This window comes from Staurois parvus, unplaced genomic scaffold (assembly GCF_062004578.1).
Source record: "Staurois parvus isolate SC_StPar_1 unplaced genomic scaffold, SC_StPar_1.0 ptg000311l, whole genome shotgun sequence".
Taxonomy (NCBI): Eukaryota; Metazoa; Chordata; class Amphibia; order Anura; family Ranidae; genus Staurois; species Staurois parvus.
Window position 1 is genome coordinate 1,266,261 of NW_028318107.1, and position 19,556 is coordinate 1,285,816.

At 44.1% G+C, this 19,556-nt stretch overlaps 1 protein-coding gene across 1 annotated transcript in view; it reads left to right on the plus strand.

The window, feature by feature from the left end:
• The first annotated feature begins 6,738 nt into the window (after positions 1–6,738).
• LOC149457620 (uncharacterized) overlaps positions 6,739–19,556 on the plus strand; it is a 38,850-nt gene continuing 26,032 nt past the window's right edge. The window contains exons 1-5 of the mRNA XM_089683449.1: positions 6,739–6,809; positions 9,115–9,380; positions 9,886–10,053; positions 11,596–11,648; positions 18,418–18,706. Coding sequence (XP_089539575.1) covers positions 6,739–6,809; positions 9,115–9,380; positions 9,886–10,053; positions 11,596–11,648; positions 18,418–18,706 — 847 coding nt within the window. The remainder of the gene's footprint in view (positions 6,810–9,114; positions 9,381–9,885; positions 10,054–11,595; positions 11,649–18,417; positions 18,707–19,556) is intronic.

A 19,556-nucleotide genomic window follows, 5' to 3' on the forward strand; every position in this document is an offset into this window, starting at 1 on the left:
CCTTGAAATGACCCCCAGGGATTTCCATGACCCTGACCGGACCTCTCAAACCTGCGTTCCCGCAGTCTACGGTCAATCTTAATGGTTAGTGCAATTAAGTCCTCTAATGTCTCAGGCACCTCTACCCGGGTGAGTTCATTTTTCAGGGCTTCTGATAGGCCTATACGGAACTGATGCAAAAGTGCAAACTCGTTCCAGCGTGTGTCCCCCATCCAACGCCTAAACTCAGATGCATATTCCTCTGCCGCTCGTCGGCCTTGCCGAAGCGTGTACAAAGTGGCTTCAGCCGAGGCTGCCCGCTGTGGGTCATCGTATAGGATAGCCATTGCGTCAAAAAAACTGTCAACCAAACTTAGGTGAGGGTCATTCTTTCCCCGCAGTCGGTGGGCCCAGTCTTGGGGCTCACCCTGCAGGAGGGAGATGACAAACCCCACCTTCACGGATTCAGTCACAAAGGTCCGTGGTTGCAATTCAAAATAAAGAAGGCAGGACTCACGGAACGACCTGAAGCGTGTGTGGTCCCCGTGGAAGCGTTCTGGTAAGGGTACTCGGGGTTCGGCCGCAGGAAGTGGTGCGGAAGCCCCTGAAGCTGGTACATGGGCCGCTACGGCCGGGGGTGCGGGAACCGCGGCCTGTGGGGCAGGGACAGATATAGTGCAGGTCTGGAACTGATTCTCAATCTGTAAACATCTGTCCTGCAGGGCCGATACGGCCTGTGTCAAATTAGACAGGTGCGTGCAGATTTCGTCAAGCGGGGAGGGCCCTCCTCTAGACTCAGTCATGGCCTTCTGGTACTGTAATGGACCGCCCGGCGGTACCACTAGCACTCCACTGAATAGGCGTCCCCAGCGCACGAAATCTAAGTCCCAGAGTGCTTGTTCACCAGGGCCCCTGATGGTGGGGATGGACTTGGAGCACCCCGAGACCAGGTCGTGGCTACTGGGTACGTCCGTCAGTGGTAGTGGTATGCGCCGAGGGCTCCCACGGGAAAGAGTCTGATATGAGGAGGTCTGAAGACCCCACTGCGAGGGATGGATGGATGGTTGAGCAAGGTCAGATGGGCCGGGTCGGTAACAGAGAGGACGGTATGGTACAAGGCAGCGGGCAGAGAATAGTCGAGTCACATGCCAGGTCAGCAACAGCAGGTCAGATCCAATAGGGGGCATTCAGGAGAGAGGTCAGACAAAGCAAGGGTCAGGACAGGAGAATATGGCAAGGTCAGGTACAATCCGGGTCAATAACTTACAGGGTACAGGTTCGCAGATACAGGAATGCAGGTAAGACCAGAAGGCACTGAATGACAGCTCAGGGCCGTTTAAATATCGCGCCCTGCGCTGCCATTGGTGCCCAGCGGGCGGGCACTAGGTCCGGGCCGGCCGCGGCGTTCGAGTTCGCGCATGCTCAGTAGAAGCCGCGGCCGGCCCGGACCTAGTGCCTGCGTCCCTGCACAGGGCGGCGCACTGCGCCTGCGCCGGGACCATCGCTGCGGGGATCGCGGAGGTCCCTGACAGATATAATAATACAAAGACAATGATATAATGATACAAAGATATAATGATATATTGATACAATTGTATGATGATGTAATAACACAATATAATGCAATGATATAATGATACAATGGGGGAGATTCAGAATCTGGTGCAGTTGTGTCTGGCAGCCAATCAGCTTCTGACTTCAGCTTGTTCAATGAAGCTTTGGCAAAAGCGATATAATGATATAACAATATAATAAAACAATGATTTAGTGATACGTAATACTAATATATAAGGACAGGAGGGGGGCTCACACCGTCATCCCCTGTCAGTGAGCAGTGAGCGTTGTCATACTGACACTCCAGATCCTTCTATGGGGGAGGGGCAGACATGACGCAGATTTTCAAACTAAAGTGAAAGTGAAAGAAGTGGATGAAGAGATCTGATCCTTATAGAGGGGACATCCGACAGAAGAGTACAGATCGGTGTCCACACACTGACAGATCTCCCCGAGAGATGGACTGGCTGCGCTGGGGACAGAGAAAGACAAGGTAACACACTGTATCTCCTATCTGTATTACTGTGTATGGAGGAGGGGGGGGGAGGGGGAGGGAGCAGGAAGAAGAAGAGAGGGGGAGGGGAAGAGAGAGAACTTTGCTCACAGTATATATAATGTATTTCAGGTACTTATCTAGCACCATCAATGTATGCACCTCTTTACATATATATTGTACATTCCCATCAGTCCCTGACCCTCAAGGGGCGTACAATCTAAGGGCCCTCACTATATTGTAAAGTGCTGAGCAAACTGTTGGCGCCATAAATCCTGTATAATAATAACAACTCCCATCATACATACACATACTGGGGACAATTTAGACCGGAGCCAATTCACCTCCCAGCATGTCTCGGAATATATATATATACATCAGGCGCAGAGACAATCACAGGCCTTACAATGAAGGTAAACAAGGACAGTGAAGTTTTTATTGCCAACATTTCCATGACGCTCAGTTCATATTTCTGAAGACTTGAGAAACACGGACCGAACTCCAACAAAACAGTAAAAACTCTGCTCCTTTCATTCACCGCCGCTCCAATGAGGAATATTCCACAGAATTCCCAGCGGAGTCCTCTCTATATGATCCTCACCAGGACACAGCTCAGCTTGGAACTCTGCTGATTTTCCACTGCTGATTACTCAGGAAACAGAAAGGCAGGGGAAAGAGTAACAGTGACTTCTCCAATGTATCATTCTGTATCATTATATACTGTAGAACAGTTACTGATGAGAAACAAAGTACATACAGACTTTACATAAGGCAATTTTAAGCAATGTATAGGCCATACGTAGCTGAACTTGTTGAAAAAAGGCATATAATCCATGTGACTGGAGGAGGGGAGTGAATAAGGATCACTAGAAACATGAGTAAGCGGTTCAGTGCGGGTCGGGTTACGGCTGCGAATCGTGTTGATACCCCATTGGCTCAGAAGTTTGGTTTCTTCCTCTGGGGATCGTAGCACGTATGTGTGACCTTGGGGAGTAATGGTAAGTTTTGTAGGAAAACCCCGCTGACGGGTGATATTGCGCTCCCATAATTGTGTAGTTGTGGGGGAAATTGTTTGCGTTGTTGCAGATTTGGAATTTGGCGAAGGGGTCCGGTAATTTCCCCATTTGTTTGGCCACTAGGAAAACCCATTCCTTAACCTCCCTAGCGGTCTGATGATGTCAGTATTTCTGTGCTCAAAGCGGTACATTATTTTGCATGGAAATATGTCGTTTTATATTGTAGGCTGTAATTCTTAGGAAAACTCCGTGAAATCTGTCCGAACAAGAGTCTAGTAAACATCCCGGGGAGGATAAAATTTGAAACACGAAATCATAAATTATAATATAATAAATAATCATAAAAATAATAATATAATAATAATAAATGTAATTCAATAATATAATCAAACCAAAAACACTGAAATGTGAAATATAGCGCCAAGTTCGCACATCGCTGAGCTCAGTCGCAGAATCGTTTTCAGTGTCTGATGAGGAATTTCCCCCACCAATCATTATCACTCAATTCTGCAAGTGGTTCTGATTTACTATCGCTGTTCTCTAGCCGGTCTAAAACCGCGTCTGACCTTTTTGGACGCCATGGAGGTTTCTCAGTTTCCAGGCAGAAAGAACAGTAAAAATGCAGGCAGGGCGCCGGACAAAGCACTCGGGACACAATGTATGTGAAATGGTTTGATACAGGAATGTTATACTATGTGATTTTAGTGATTTTAGTGAATGTCACTTTTTAAAATGTTTAAATTTCCTGCCAGTTCTGTCCCCGTAAGACCCGACACTCGCATGGAACAGAACCCGGAAAACGGATGGCGGTATTGGCTGGAGGAGATGGCCAGGGATGCTGCAGGGGGGACATCGCGGACAAGGCAAGTGAAACCGGATCACAGAGCAGCGCTGCAGGGTATTCCCGAGTGTAGCTCAGGTGGGGGGGGGTTACCGCTTTTGGTGCTGATAATTAACCCCGAGCTTCACTCAGGAATATCGCCGGGGGGGTTAATGTGGAAAAAGCGTATCCTCGCACTTACATCCCTGGGAATTGCGTATGGTAGTGAGGTCGGTTTAATCAGCCTATGGGCTCAGTCTATGACAAAGTCTTTGGGATTTTCCATTGGAAGAAGAGCTTTTAGTAATTGCTGTAAAAAGGAGATGAGCTCGGCTGTGGAGACGGATTCAGAGTTTTTAATTATTTCATCTCAACGTATCTTCAAGATTATAGATGAGCGAATCGAACTTGGCGAAGTGGAATTCGTTTCGAATATTAGGAAAAATTTGATTCGCACCGAATCCGAATTTTAGCAAACTCTTTAGCAAATTTGTTTCCATTTAGGATACAGATGTTTTTATTCGGAAACAAATACATACAATGTTTCAACCGCTGTAAATGTGAAGGAACTGTCAGAGAACTGTCAGAAATAGCGGAGCTCTCTGCAGATACACTTTTTGCTGTACTGGAATTCTTCTTCTTTTCATTCTTCTTCTTCTTTTCATTCTTCTTCTTCTTCTTCTTTTCATTCTTCTTCTTCTTCTTTTCATTCTTCTTCTTCTTTTCATTCTTCTTTTCATTCTTCTTCTTCTTTTCATTCTTCTTCTTCTTCTTTTCATTCTTCTTCTTCTTTTCATTCTTCTTTTCATTCTTCTTCTTCTTCTTTTCATTCTTCTTCTTCTTCTTTTCATTCTTCTTTTCATTCTTCTCATTCTTCTTTTCATTCTTCTTTTCATTCTTCTTCTCATTCTTCTTTTCATTCTTCTTCTTCTTCTTTTCATTCTTCTTCTTTTCATTCTTCTTTTCATTCTTCTTCTTCTTCTTTTCATTCTTCTTCTTCTTCTTCTTTTCATTCTTTTTTTCATTCTTCTTCTTCTTCTTCTTTTCATTCTTCTTCTTCTTCTTTTCATTCTTCTTCTTCTTCTTTTCATTCTTCTTCTTCTTTTCATTCTTCTTTTCATTCTTCTTCTTCTTTTCATTCTTCTTCTTCTTCTTTTCATTCTTCTTTTCATTCTTCTTCTTTTCATTCTTCTTTTCATTCTTCTTTTCATTCTTCTTCTCATTCTTCTTTCAATTCTTCTTCTTCTTCTTTTCATTCTTCTTCTTCTTCTTTTCATTCTTCTTCTTTTCATTCTTCTTTTCATTCTTCTTCTTCTTCTTTTCATTATTCTTCTTCTTCTTTTTATTCTTCTTTTCATTCTTCTTCTTCTTCTTTTCATTCTTCTTCTTCTTCTTTTCATTCTTTTTTTCATTCTTCTTTTTCTTCTTTTCATTCTTCTTCTTCTTCTTTTCGTTCTTCTTCTTCTTCTTTTCATTCTTCTTTTCATTCTTCTTCTTCTTTTCATTCTTCTTCTTCTTCTTTTCATTCTTCTTTTCATTCTTCTTCTTCTTCTTCTTCTTCGTCGTGCCCCGTGACTGCCCAAATGAGTGAAGTGTGCGGTGATTCTAAGATCGACGGCACTCATCTGCATGTCATACTGACTGACAGTATTATTTCTCTTCCCCAGCAGACTCCAAGGGCATTTAAATTAAAGGTACAGTGTTCTGCACTAATATAAAGGCTCTCTGAAGCCTAGAAACCCTTTTAATAAGTTAAATTCGCAGCGAATAAATTCGCATCGAATCGAATTTCTCCCGCAAATTCGGCGAATCAGCCGAATCGAATTTTTGAATAATTCGCTCATCTCTATTCAAGATCCCCAATTTTTGTTTTCAACCATTGGATGTCAGAGTTCTGTTCTTCAATCCATCCACTATGCTATTATGTGCTTCTGCAAATCCCCCCATTGTTCTTTCCACCATGTCCACCCGTTCTTCCACTTGCTCAATGTGTGTTTCAGGTTTGGAAAGGTTTTCGATTGATCTTCTTGTATGTTTGAGAGGAAGCAGCATCTCTTTGGTAGTGTTAGCAGATGCCGGCTGCTTGGAGACTCTGCTAAAGTTTATAGCAGGAGCGGACTGACAACTCCCGGGGCCCCCGGCAATAGGGGATCATGGGGCCCCTGTGCCCTTGCCCAAACTCAAAAAGCCTATGAAAAGTACCAGGGGCATCTCATGGGTCCCCCTACTGACCCCGGGCCCTCGGGCAGTGCCTGAGTTTCCAAATGGTCAGTGTTTCAGGGTTGCAAACAGTTTCTGAGTCCCATTACTTGACATTAGCTTTTTAATCACCGAACCTTTATATTTTGGAGAGGCAGCTGGGGAGAAAGCAGGGCTCTTCTGTGAGCCTTTATCCTCATTATACAGAGATTGTACAGAAGCTGCTGAGTGTTGGTGACCGAGACCGCTCTGGGGAGAGTGCTGTACGGAGGAAGCATGCTCCATGCCTGACTCCTCTCCTCCTCCCGGGGCCGCCATGTTGCTGGCACCTGGGAAGAAATCTGTGAGCCTCTTTTGTAGGCCGTACAAGGGGCAAATTCCGAATGAATTTTCTTTAGAAATTGGAAATTTTGTGTGTTTTGTAATCTGGTGGTGCCACCATTGATTTCAAAATTCAACAAAATTTCACCTCGTGTTGCTGCAGAAAGGAAGTTTCGTGTTCAGAATTTACTTTTCTTTCCGGGTCACAGCTCACTCTACTTTCATTTTTTATAACATTTCTCTCACAATTCTCCCATCATTGATTAGAAATTTGTTAATTTAAAAAAAATTTCCAACATGCCCGATCACTCAAATAGGATAGGCGCTCAAAAATCGGCCGTTGCTGTGGCCCACTAATGGTGCGAAATTCGAGTGAAAATTCTTGGGAAAGATGTTCGAAAGAAAATTCTTTTGGAATTCGACCCGTGTATGACCGGCTTTAGGATGTGTAGAGCCCGCCGATCGGCAGTTAGAGGAGCTCCCTGTCAACTCACTTGTGAAAGGGAGCTGCGCTGGGTGTGTGTGCTTGGCGCCGCCCAGATGTAGCTGATCCCCTCCAGATTTCCCTGTCTAGGCAGTCATACTGCCCCATGGCTAGGCTCTGCCCCCCCCCCCCCATTAATTTTTTAAATTTTATTGGATATGTTTTATAGTAGAAAATAAAAAAATATTTTTTTTTTCAAAATTATCACTTTTTTTGTTTACAATGCAAAAACGCACCTAAACCGAGTTAACGCCAAAGCGATTGACACCTGTAAACATGTCTAAACACTTGTAATAGTGTTAGATACTTTTACAAGCGTCAGCCATTTTTCCGCAAAAACGCTGCTGGCTTCCTGCTGGGTCTCCTGTACACATACGTGTTTTAGGGATACAATAGAGGCTCAGATACACTGAGGTTGAGCCTTAGTCTGGTTTTTCTTTTCTTTTCACCTATGTGTAACCCCTTTTACAAGTGGGTGCAGGATGTTACAACAAACACAAGATGGCAGTGTCCTGCAGAACAATGACATTCAAGCTTTGCAGATCAGCCCCATGGAACTTGTATGCTGAATCGCAGGACGTTGCCGAGGAACAGTGTAGTAAAGAACTATATTTCCCAGAGGAGCTGGTGTGTGGGCAGAAGCATATATACACTGCTCAAAAAAACTAAAGGAACACTTTTTAATCAGAGTCGGGGGCGGACGGACCATTTGGGCAAGGACACAGGAGCCCCATGATCTCCTATTGCCCGGGGGCCCCATGAGTTGTCAGTCCGCCCCTGATCAGAGTCTAGCATCAAGTCCATGACACTCCTGGGATATGGATCTGGTCAGGTAAGTAGCAGAGGGGGTTGTTCATCAGTTTTAAGCTGCTTTGGTGTTAATGAAATTACCAACAGGTGCACTAGATGGGCAACAATGAGACAACCCCTAACACAGGAATGGTTTTACAGGTGGAGGCCACTGACATTTTTTCCCTACTCATCTTTCCGACTGTTTTCACTAGTTTTGCATTTGGCTAGGGTCAGTGTCACTACTGGTAGCATGAGGCCATACCTGGACCCTACAGAGGTTGCACAGGCAGTCCAACTCCTCCAGGATGGCACATCAATACGTGCCATTGCCAGAAGGTTTGCTGTGTCTCCCAGCATAGTCTCAAGAGCATGGAGGAGATTCCAGGAGCCAAGAGCATGGAGGAGATTCCAGGAGACAGGCAGTTCCTCTAGGAGGGCTGGACAGGGCCATAGAAGGTCCGTAACCCATCAGCAGGACCGGTATCTGCTCCTTTGTGCAAGGAGGAACAGGATGAGCCCTGCCAGAGCCCTACAAAATGACCTCCAGCAGACCACTGGTGTGAATGTCTCTGACCAAACAATCAGAAACAGACTTCATGAGGGTGGCCCTCGGGCCCAACATCCTCTAGTGGGCCCTTTGCTCACTGCCCGGCACCACTGAGCTGGATTGGCATTTGCCATTGAACACCAGAATTGTCAGGTCCTCCACTGGCACCGTGTGCTTTTCACAGATGAGAGCAGGTTCCCCCTGAGCACATGTGACAGACGTGAAAGGGTCTGGATAAGCCATTGAGAACGTTCTGCTGCCTGTAACATGGTTCAGTATGACCGTTTTGGTGGTGGGTCAGTGATGGTCTGGGGAGGCATATCCATGGAGAGATGCACAGAACTCTACAGGCTAGACAATGGCACCCTGACTGCCATTAGGTATTGGAATGAAATCCTTGGACCCATTGTCAGACCTTACGCTGGTGCAGTGGGTCCTGGGTTCCTCCTGGTGCAGTGGGTCCTGGGTTCCTCCTGGTGCAGTGGGTCCTGGGTTCCTCCTGGTGCAGTGGGTCCTGGGTTCCTCCTGGTGCAGTGGGTCCTGGGTTCCTCCTGGTGCATGACAATGCCCGGCCTCATGTTGTTAGAGTATTCAGGCAGTTCCTGGAAGATGAAGGAATTGATGGCCCCCACCTCTGGGATAATATGTTTTTGGTCAATCAAAATAGACTCGCCTGCTGCATCATTTTTTCACTTTGATTTTCGGGGTGTCTTTGAATTCAGTCCTCTGTAGATTGATAATTTTCATTTCCACCAAACGATGGGGCGTCCTTATGTTCCTAACACATCACCCCGTCCATGTCAGTATAAATATCCAGCATGATATATTTCCCCATTGAGATCTGAAAAATCTTCTTTTAATTTTTTTTGAGCAGTGTATATGATAATAAATACATTTACTGTTCAGCAGGAAGAGGAAGGTGTTGGGGATCACATCCAGAGGACCTGAAAGTGACTTCTCATGGTTGGAGTACTTTGTCAAACAGAAATATTCAAATCTCTTTGAAGTGAAATATCTTCCAATCTCCGACTACAACCGAGAAGAATGGGAGGAGGATGTGAGACTGTGCTCTGCCGTCATTCTCTATCACACCGAACACCAAGGAGAGTTTAATATCACCGATGTAGATGGAGCCTTATATGACAGTGAACTATATCACCTGAATACTATTCTGGGTAAGAAATGCTTCTTATTTAAAGGAAACTAATTTCCTGAGAAAAACTTGGAGGCTGACTACTCATTCTGAAAATGCTAGATCTTCTCTCCTCTCCCCTCATCTCCCTTCCCATCCCATCCCATCTCCTCCTCTCCTCTCCTCTCCTCTCCCCTCCCCTACTCTCCTCTCCCCAAACCCTCCCCTCCCATCCCCCACTCTCCTCTCCTCCACTCCTGTCTATTCTCCTCCCCCCTCCTCTCCCCTCCCCTCTCCTCCTCTCCTCTCCCCAAACCCTCCCCTCCCATCTCCTCCTCTCCTCCACTCCCATCTATTCTCCTCTCCCCTCCCCTCCCCTCACCTCCTCTCCTCTCCTCTCCCCTCCCCTCTCCTTTCCTTTCCTTTCCTCTCCTCTCCTCCCCTCTCCTCCCCTCGCTTCTCCTCTCCCCTCCCCTCCTCTGTCCTCCTCCCCAGCACTGAAATCCCAGCATCATGGATAACATCCGCCCCATGCTGTGTTCCTGTAGGCAGAGAGAAGGTGCTGGTCATGTTGGATAATATCAGTGAAGAGGAGAGATGTAGAATTCTGAAGACACCGCAATCCCTGCCCGCTCATCTCATCTTCATTCCTGAAAAAAACAAATCTGAAGCCACAAAAAAGGAACTAACTGAATTCTTTGAGGCTGTTTCAAAAGGTAAAATGTATATTTGAAGGTGTTGAACAAACAATGGTGCTGATTCATAATGATTGGAGATATCTTCATCTTCTTCAGCTACATAATTTTATTTCTTTACTGATTTATTCCAGGTACTTATACAGTGCTGGCAATTTGCGCAGTTCTCTACATATATATTTGGCAGGGGCGGACTGACCATTTGGAAACTCGGGCACTGCCCAAGAGCCCGGGGTCAGTAGGGGGCCCCATGAGATGCCCCTGGTACCTTTTTCATAGGCTTTTTTGAGTTTGGGCAAGGACACAGGGACCCCATGATCGCCTATTGCCCGGGGGCCCCATGAGTTGTCAGTCCGCCCCTGATATTTGGTACAGTCACATCAGTCTCTAACCCTCAAGGGGCGTACAATCTAAGATCCCTAACTCACATACATACATACACATACTAGGGACAATTTAGACAGGAGCCAATTCACCTCCCAGCATGTCTTTACCAGAAATGTTCTATTCGGAATATCTCCTTTTATAAGTGCTGAAAATTCCCGGTTATTCAGAAGGGATGAGCTAATGGTTTGATTGGAGCGCAAGTGGCAGTGATGTCATTGACCATACATGGCCATGTCCATGTATGGTCAATGATATCACCTAGAAAACCCCACCCCCTTGTATGGAACAGTTGTCATCCATGTTTGCATTTGCATGTATGTATGGGATGGTGTGGGGGTGCTTTTAAATTTGTTGCTTTGTTATCTTTATATGTTTATTTTCTTTGTACTTTTTAAATGTTTATTTAAGTTTATTGCTATCACAAGCAACAAGCCCCCTTGTGATAGCTTTGGGCAGTGACAGGCATTCTTTATGGAGACAATGGGTTCTATTAGACCCCTGATGCCCCCCTTGCCCTCCTTAGCAGCTGACCAAACACAGATTGTGCTTGATCAGCTACTTCCCTGGCTGTACTGGCCAGGGAATGACAGCTCTGAAACTGGAAATGAAAACATCCTTCTCACATTTGACTTAATTTGTCACAGAGGGGATGGGGAAGAGATGTTCCTCCATCTCCTTTGTGGGAAGCCATCCCGGCAATTGACTGTGGCCCTAGGCTCCTGGGAGGAGCAGCAGAGCCCAGGATCCACTTCCTGCAGAGGTGCAGGAAGGGGCTTCCAAAAGCTGTAAATGTGATCACTTTTACCTGACAGCCCATCTCCAGCTGAAAAAAGATACCAGAATCAGGGATACAGCTGCATCCATGATCCTGATATGACCACATAGAGCGGTGCTAATATGATGACATCAAATCCACTTTCTGCACTATGACCACTGCGGTGATTCCCTTCATTCACTGTATGGCCTTGATTCTCTGGGGTGAATGATGCTGGGTGTTATGCAAACAGGGGGCAGCACAGTGGCTACATAGTTCACACTTACGCCTAGCAGCACTAGGGTTGTCCCTTCAAATCCCAGTCACGGCACCACCTCCTTGGAGTTTGCAGGAGTAAAAGTCTAGTATTTTTTTCCTTGAGGTGGTAGTGCGACTTATAGCTCTGTGTTTGTCTACATTAGGTGTGAAGACATCTCAGCAGAAGAAGAGCACCGGAGTAATACCTATAACTCTTGTATGTATGAGACTTCACCCTTATCATGTATGAAGATAACAAGAATAAAGTGTAAAATGATGAAAGACAAAATTCATACAAATATTTAAGGCATGACCTCATGGCTAAATCTATACATGTGGAACAGCGCTGCTCCCTGATATCTAATCCAAAAGATGAAATAGCTAAAAAATATTAAAACATTTTACAGTCATGGCCGAAATTGTTGGCACCCTTGATATTTCTCCAGGAAATCATGTATTTCTCACGAAACGTATTGCATTAACACATGTTTTGCTATACACATGTTTATTCCCTTTGTGTGTATTGGGACAAAACAAAAAAAGGGAGGAAAGAAAGCAAATTCGACATAATGTCACACAAACCTCCAAAAATGGGCTGGACAAAAGTATTGGCACCCTTTCACAACTGCGGATAAATAAGAATGTTACAAGCATGTGATGCTCCTGTAAACTCACCTGGGGCAAGTAACAGGTGTGGGCAATATAGAAATCACACCTGAAAGCAGATAAAAAGGAGAGACGTTCACTTAACCTTTGCATTGTGTGTCTGTCTGTGCCACACTAAGCATGGACAACAGAAAGAGGAGACGAGAACTGTCTGAGGACCTGAGAACCAAAATTGTGGCAAAATATCAACAATCTCAAGGTTACAAGTCCATCTCCAGAGAACTAGATTTGCCTTTGTCCACAGTGCGCAACATTATCAAGAAGTTTGCAACCCATGGCACTGTAGCTAATCTCCCTGGTCGTGGACGGATGAGGAAAATTGATGAAAGATTGCAACGCAGAATAGTCCGGATGGTGGATAAGCAGCCCCAAACATGTTCCAAAGACATTCAAGCTGTCCTGCAGGCTCAGGGAGCATCAGTGTCAGCGCGAACTATCCGTCGACATTTAAATGAAATGAAACGCTATGGCAGGAGACCCAGGAGGACCCCACTGCTGACACAGAGACATAAAAAAGCAAGACTACAGTTTGCCAAAATGTACTTGAGTAAGCCAAAAGCCTTCTGGGAAAACGTCTTGTGGACAGATGAGACCAAGATAGAGCTTTTCGGTAAAGCACATCATTCTACTGTTTACCGAAAACGGAATGAGGCCTACAAAGAACAAAACACAGTACCTACGGTAAAATATGGTGGAGGTTCAATGATGTTTTGGGGTTGTTTTGCTGCCTCTGGCACTGGGTGCCTTGACTGTGTGCAAGGCATCATGAAATCTGAGGATTACCAAAGGATTTTGGGTCGCACTGTAGGGCCCAGTGTCAGAAAGCTGGGTTTGCGTCCAAGATCCTGGGTCTTCCAGCAGGACAATGACCCCAAACATACGTCAAAAAGCACTCAGAAATGGATGGCAAAGAAGCGCTGGAGAGTTCTGAAGTGGCCAGCAATGAGCCCAGATCTAAATCCCATTGAACACCTGTGGAGAGATCTTAAAATTGCTGTTGGGAAAAGGTGTCCTTCCAATAAGAGAGACCTGGAGCTGTTTGCAAAGGAAGAGTGGTCCAAAATTCCGGGTGAGAGGTGTCAGAAGCTTATTGATGGTTATAGGAAGCGACTGATTTCAGTTATGTTTTCCAAAGGGTGTGCAACCAAATATTAAGTTAAGGGTGCCAATACTTTTGTCCAGCCCATTTTTGGGGTTTTGTGTGACATTATGTCATATTTGCTTTTCTGCCTCTGTTTTATATTTGTTCCAATACATACAAAGGGAATAAACATGTGTATAGCAAAACATGTGTTAATGCAATACCTTTTTTGTGTGAAATACTTGATTTTCAGGAAAAATATCAAGGGTGCCAACAATTTCGGCCATGACTGTATATAGAAAAACCCCTTGTCAAAAATGTGCAACAAATTGTGTGCAAAAGGCTGATAAAATGTAGCAAACCCTCCGAACCTCCAATACACATATGGTCTAACATTGTTGAATGTCCCTGCCTGGAGCAATATGTGGGAAGAACCGCAAGGAAAATAAAAATGAGAATTGGGGAACATATTAATAATATTAAAATGGATTTGAGAAACATGGTGTCTCTGGACATTTCCAGATGAAACGTAATAAGGATCCCAGTTTGCTAAGGGTTTTTGGTATTGAAAAAATCATTGGAGAGGGAGTGATATGTTGAAGGAAGTGTCTAAAAAGAGAGATCTTTTGGATTTTTGAATTAAGAACTTTATGTCCACAGGGGTTAAATATAGATTTGAATTTAAATTGTTTTTTTTAATAAACTTTTGAGAACTATAGAATAAATTGCACTAATCACTCTATAATTCATAAATGTGTTCTATATATTTTCAATGTGATTAGATAGAATGTCATGTATCAGTCACAGATTACATTGCGTTAGACCATATGTGTAGTGGAGGTTAGGAAGGCTCAGGGGCGGACTGATAACTCATGGGGCCCCCGGGCAATAGGGGATCATGGGGCCCCTGTGTCCTTGCCCACTCAAAAAAAGCTTACAATAGGTACCAGGGGCATTTCATGGGGCTTCCTACTGACCCAGGGCCCGAGTTCTCCAATAGTCAGTCCGCCCCTAGGAAGGCTTGTTACATTTTATCAGCTTTTTGCACAAAATTTGTTGCACATTTTTCACAAGGGGATTTTTCTCTATACAATTTGTTATAGATTTTTTAGATATTTCATCTTTTGGATTAGCTATCAGTGAGCAGTGCTGTTCCACATGTATAGATTTGTTCATTTAATGGGATTCCATTAGGAATGGCACCTACCTGTTAGTTTTGTGTTTTTTTCCTCTCTGTGAGTGGTCTAGGGGTTCACAGTACAGTCCTACATATTATCATATTATATTTATATCACCTCATGGCTACCTATCCTTGCTGAATACCATCAGGCCTCAATCAGTACAGAAATACATGGAAGAAAAATATATTTCAAATATATGTTAAAAATATTCTTCCCAAATATATTGACATATATTTGAAAAACTACAATTTTGGCCATATTCAATATATTTAAAAATATATATTCAATAAATATATATTTACTGCATGTTGAAATGTGGTTTTTATATATCACAAACTATATGAAAAATATTTTTAAAAATATATATTTTTTTAAATATAAATAAAAAAGTAATTTTAACATATATTTTTACATATACTTATAAATGCATTCCAAAAATGTAGATTTGTATTTTTAAAGGTATACAGTATATTGGAAATGTATTGCTAAAAATATTTTTCATATATTTTGTAATAAAAACGCAATTCAACATACAGTATATTATTATATTATTATTATTATACAGTATTATAAATGGTTCGCTCAGCGCTGTACATTACAAAGGGGGACAGAACATGTGACAGTACAGTAACAATACAATGCAAAACATGAGGGGATGGAGGGCCCTGCTCCTTGGAGCTTACAATCTAGGAGGGAGGGGATGGTGGCACAGGAGGAGATAGCTGTGGGGGATGGAGTGGTATGAAGAGTGGAGGAGGTCGGCAAGTTAGCAGGGGGTGGGGTAGGCTTCCCTGAAGAGGTGGGTTTTCAGGGTGCGCCTAAAGGAGAGGAGAGTAGGTGATAATCTGATGGGTTGGGGCAGGGAGTTCCAGAGGATGGGTGACACCCTGGAGAAGTCCTGGAGGCGGGCATGGGAGGAGGAGACCAGGGAACTAGAGAGAAGGAGGTCTTGTGAGGAGCGGAGTGTGTGTGTTGGGCGGTACTTGGATATTAGGTCGGTGATGTAGTTCGGGGCAGTATGGTGGACAGCTTTGTATGTCAGTGTTAGGATTTTGAATTTGATCCATTGCGCAATCGGAAGCCAGTGGAGGGATTGGCAGAGGGGGGTGGAGGACACTGAGTGGAGGCCAGTGGAGGGATTGGCAGAGAGGGGTGGAGGACAATGAGTGGAGGCTAGTGGAGGGATTGGCAGAGAGGGGTGGAGGACACTGAATGGAGGCCAGTGGAGGGATTGGCAGAGGGGGTGGCGGAGATGGAGCGGTTGGAAAGGTGAATGAGTCTGGCAGCTGTATTCAGGATGGACTGAAGCGGGGATAGCCAGCGGCGAGGCAGGCCAGTGAGGAGGGAGTTGCAGTAGTCGAGTCGTGATATGATGAGGGAGTGGATGAGCTGTTTAGTGGTTTCTGGGGTTAGGAACGTGCGGATTTTGGCGATGTTGCGGAGGTGGAGTCTGCACGAGTTTGTATATATATATATATATTTATTGAAATTATTTTGAAATATCTTGAATATGGCCAAAAATGTAGTATTTCAAATATATGTTTCTTCCATATGGGCATTGCAGCTATTTTCATGTTTATTTTTCCTACAGTACATTATTCTAGGCTCCCACATGTAAGTGTTTATGTACAATTTCTGTGCATTAGGTGCAGCATATTTGGGAAGTTCACTCATTTTGATGGGTTGCCCAACATGTGACAATAGCAAAAGTAGTGCATGTAGATTTAAAAAAAATGCCATAGTAAAAATGCATGAAACAGTCCTTTTTGGTACCATTAAGGATGATATTCACAGGTGTGAATGATTACTTAAACCAATCACTATTCATGCCTTGATGGTGCTAAACAATGAAAGAGAAAAATTCCCAGCTCTACTTACCAACCAGTTTGCAACCAATTGAGTTGTTTGCGATAAAAACAGGGGTTTCGTTTGCACTCATTTGCAAATACATGCCTCAGCTGCAGAACCTCTTCATGGCACCCCAATATTCTGCAGTTCCCAGCTCTGTAACTTTTGAGACCTTCCATAGTAGAAGCACATGTATCATAATGGACAGACTGAGGGCAGGTGAGCCTGAGGGAGCCCAGCCCTGCTTAAAGGAACACGGGGCTCACTGGACAGCCAGCATACAGCACAATGGCAGCCAAGGTGTCCAGGGCGCCCCCTCACCAGTTTATCAACAGTACTAAGAAATGGTCACTGCCCTAATTCATACCTGGCCTTCACCGCAAGGAGCACATGGAGGGGTGATGCTTGTCAAACAATAAAAAGAAAAATTCCCAGCTCAACGTACCGACCAGCCTGCAACCAACCGAATTGTCCTGTCTAACAGTTTGCTCTACAAACAGGATTTTAGTTCGCACACATTTGCAAATACATGTGTAAGCTGCAGAGCCTCTTCACGGCACCCAATATTCTGCAGTCCTAACTCTATACATTTTGAGAGCCTCCATAGTAGAAGCACACGTATCATAGTGGATAGACTGAGGGCGGGTGAGCCTGAGGGTGATGGTGATGGGAGAATCGTGCGGGAAATATAAACAAAAAATAAATGAGCGTGACCTGTGACCTGGAAAGAAAATAAAATTCTTGGGGCCACGAAAATTCCTTTCTGTAGCAACATGAGGAAAAGTAGAAGGCTTATTTGGTTGAATTGTGAAATCAATGGTGGCACCATCACATTACAAAATGCACACATTTTCTGATTTTCTAAAGAAAATTTGTTCAGAATTTGACCCATGTATGGCCTGCATTAGTCTGTTTATCTAGGCCAGGGGGAAGGCAACCTCGACACTTTAGCTGTTGTGGAACTACAAGTCCCATGAGACATTGCAAGACTCTGATAGCTACAGGTATGACTCCCAGAGACAGAAGGATGATGGGATTTGTAGTTTTAGCACACCTGGAGTGCTGAGGCTGCCCACTCTGATAATAAACCAGCAATGTTTAGGGGGAATCGGTTTGGTTCCTGCACCTATGGGTACATAAGTGGGTACCACCTGTCCCCCTGTATGGGTCCAGGCCAGCAGGGGGGCCCAAGCAGCTGGGTCAATTGGATGTGATCAGGGAGGGTGACTGGCATTGTGAGGGGGGGGGGCAATTCCCCTGTATGGCTCTCTCTACTGCAACTGAAAGCTGGCTTCTCCTCTCCCTCCCACCACACCAATCACCCTCCCTGTGCACCATATGCTTCCCCCTACTGCCCAGGCCTCCATGCGCCTCTCACCCCCACAGGGATGCCGGCTTCCCTCCTCTCCTTTCCACTGGCAGCTGCAAGCACACAATAGGTTCCTTCAGGATGGAGAGTGGGGGAAGGGTCTGGTAAATATGGCACATTTACCAGCTGCTTCCTTTCCTGAATGAACTCAATGAGTGATCTGTTTCGATCACTCACAATGTTCATTCATAACTGAAGCATTGTAAACTGTGTTTATTTGGGAATTGGTCCTTTCAGGTTGGCTGTATGGGACCCCATGGTTTCTAACAGCAGCCCTGCCCGCACCCACAGCTCAATCACGCTGCACTTGTGAGATGCATGGGGCTACCATTCATTCACTCCTACACATCTCATCCCACAGTGCAATTGTGGGTATGGGAGCCACAGCGAAACCACATAATCAAAAAGACCATGTGGTTTCCCTACAGCTGCATTTTTTAAAAAGTGCATGGGCTTTTTCCTGCGGGAAATGAAGCACAGCAGCCCATTCAAATGAATGGCCTGCCATGCCCGAGCAAATGCGGACCGAATGGACCAAATCAGAGTGTTACACTTAGCTGTGCGCCCTCTGTTTGTTTTCCATATTACCAGTTGGAGATGTCCCAGGAACCTCTGCTGCCTGTTTTTCATATCATTTTTTAGTTCACTTTAGGGTGCCAGACAATAATGATATCATGCTGCTTTCACACTGATACTGTTTCTTCCTCGGGTCTGTAGTAAGAGGATAGTTGAGTAACTGTATCCATTTATATTATTCAAACATTAACACTTTTTTTTCTTTTATTAAGTCAGGTGATACTGAGCGTATAGTGACTCCAAAATCATTATATTTTTACTATAGTTTAAGCAAAGCCAATCACCACCTCCTCCATACAAGATCGGCATCTTCTCAAGGTCAGCAGAAAGTAATTACTCCTGGCTTATTGACAATCTGAAGGCAGATGACCACATGGGGTCCCTTGACATCAAAGCAGTCTGCATAACGAATAATTATAAAATGTTCAGTTCAGGACTGCAAACATGCTGTTTCGCCATTCTGTATCACACAAAAAAGCATGGACGACTCAACATCACCAATGTTGCAGATTCCTTGTATGACAATGAACTCCAGGACATGTCAAATTTCCTTGGTGAGTCTTCATTATCTTAGGAAACATTTAAGCATTTTCACCTCTGAGTCATCCATGTCTATCTAACCTTCAAGATATCTATCCAACCTTCAAAATATCTGTCCAACCTTCAAGATGTCTATTCAACCTTCAAGATGTCTGTCCAACCTTCACAATCTCTGTCCAATCTTCAAAATATCTGTCCAACCTTCAAAATATCTGTCCAACCTTCAAAATCTCTGTCTAACCTTCAAAATCTCTGTACAACATTTAAAATCTCTGTCTAACCTTCAAGAAGTTTGTCCAACCTTCAAAATCTCTGTCCAACCTTCAAGATGTCTATCCAACCTTCAAAATATCTGTCCAACCTTCAAGATGTCTATTCAACCTTCAAAATCTCTGTCTAACCTTCAAAATCTCTGTACAACATTCAAAATCTCTGTCTAACCTTCAAGAAGTCTGTCCAACATTCAAAATCTCTATCCAAACTTCAAGTTGTCTATTCAACCTTCAAGAAGTCTGTCCAACCTTCAAAATCTCTGTCCAACCTTCAAGATACCCGGGTCATTACAGCAGAGCTAAATTGTATATATTTTTAATGCCAACACTCTACAATTGCAAGTTCAAAATCATGCCTTCTTCCATACTTGGTCATTTTTGTTACCATTTGCATTACTGATATGTTATATTATCCATAGGCCGAGTTTAAGGTGGGGAAATAACGGTGGAGCTACCATCTAAAGGGAGTGATATAATAATCTCGTAGGAAGTTCTCTGTAGGGACTTCCTTGATTGTTTGTTAGAAATCCAACATGTAAAAGATGGATTTTCTTACTACCCAATCCTTTCTCTTCTGCTCTTTTATTGGTCA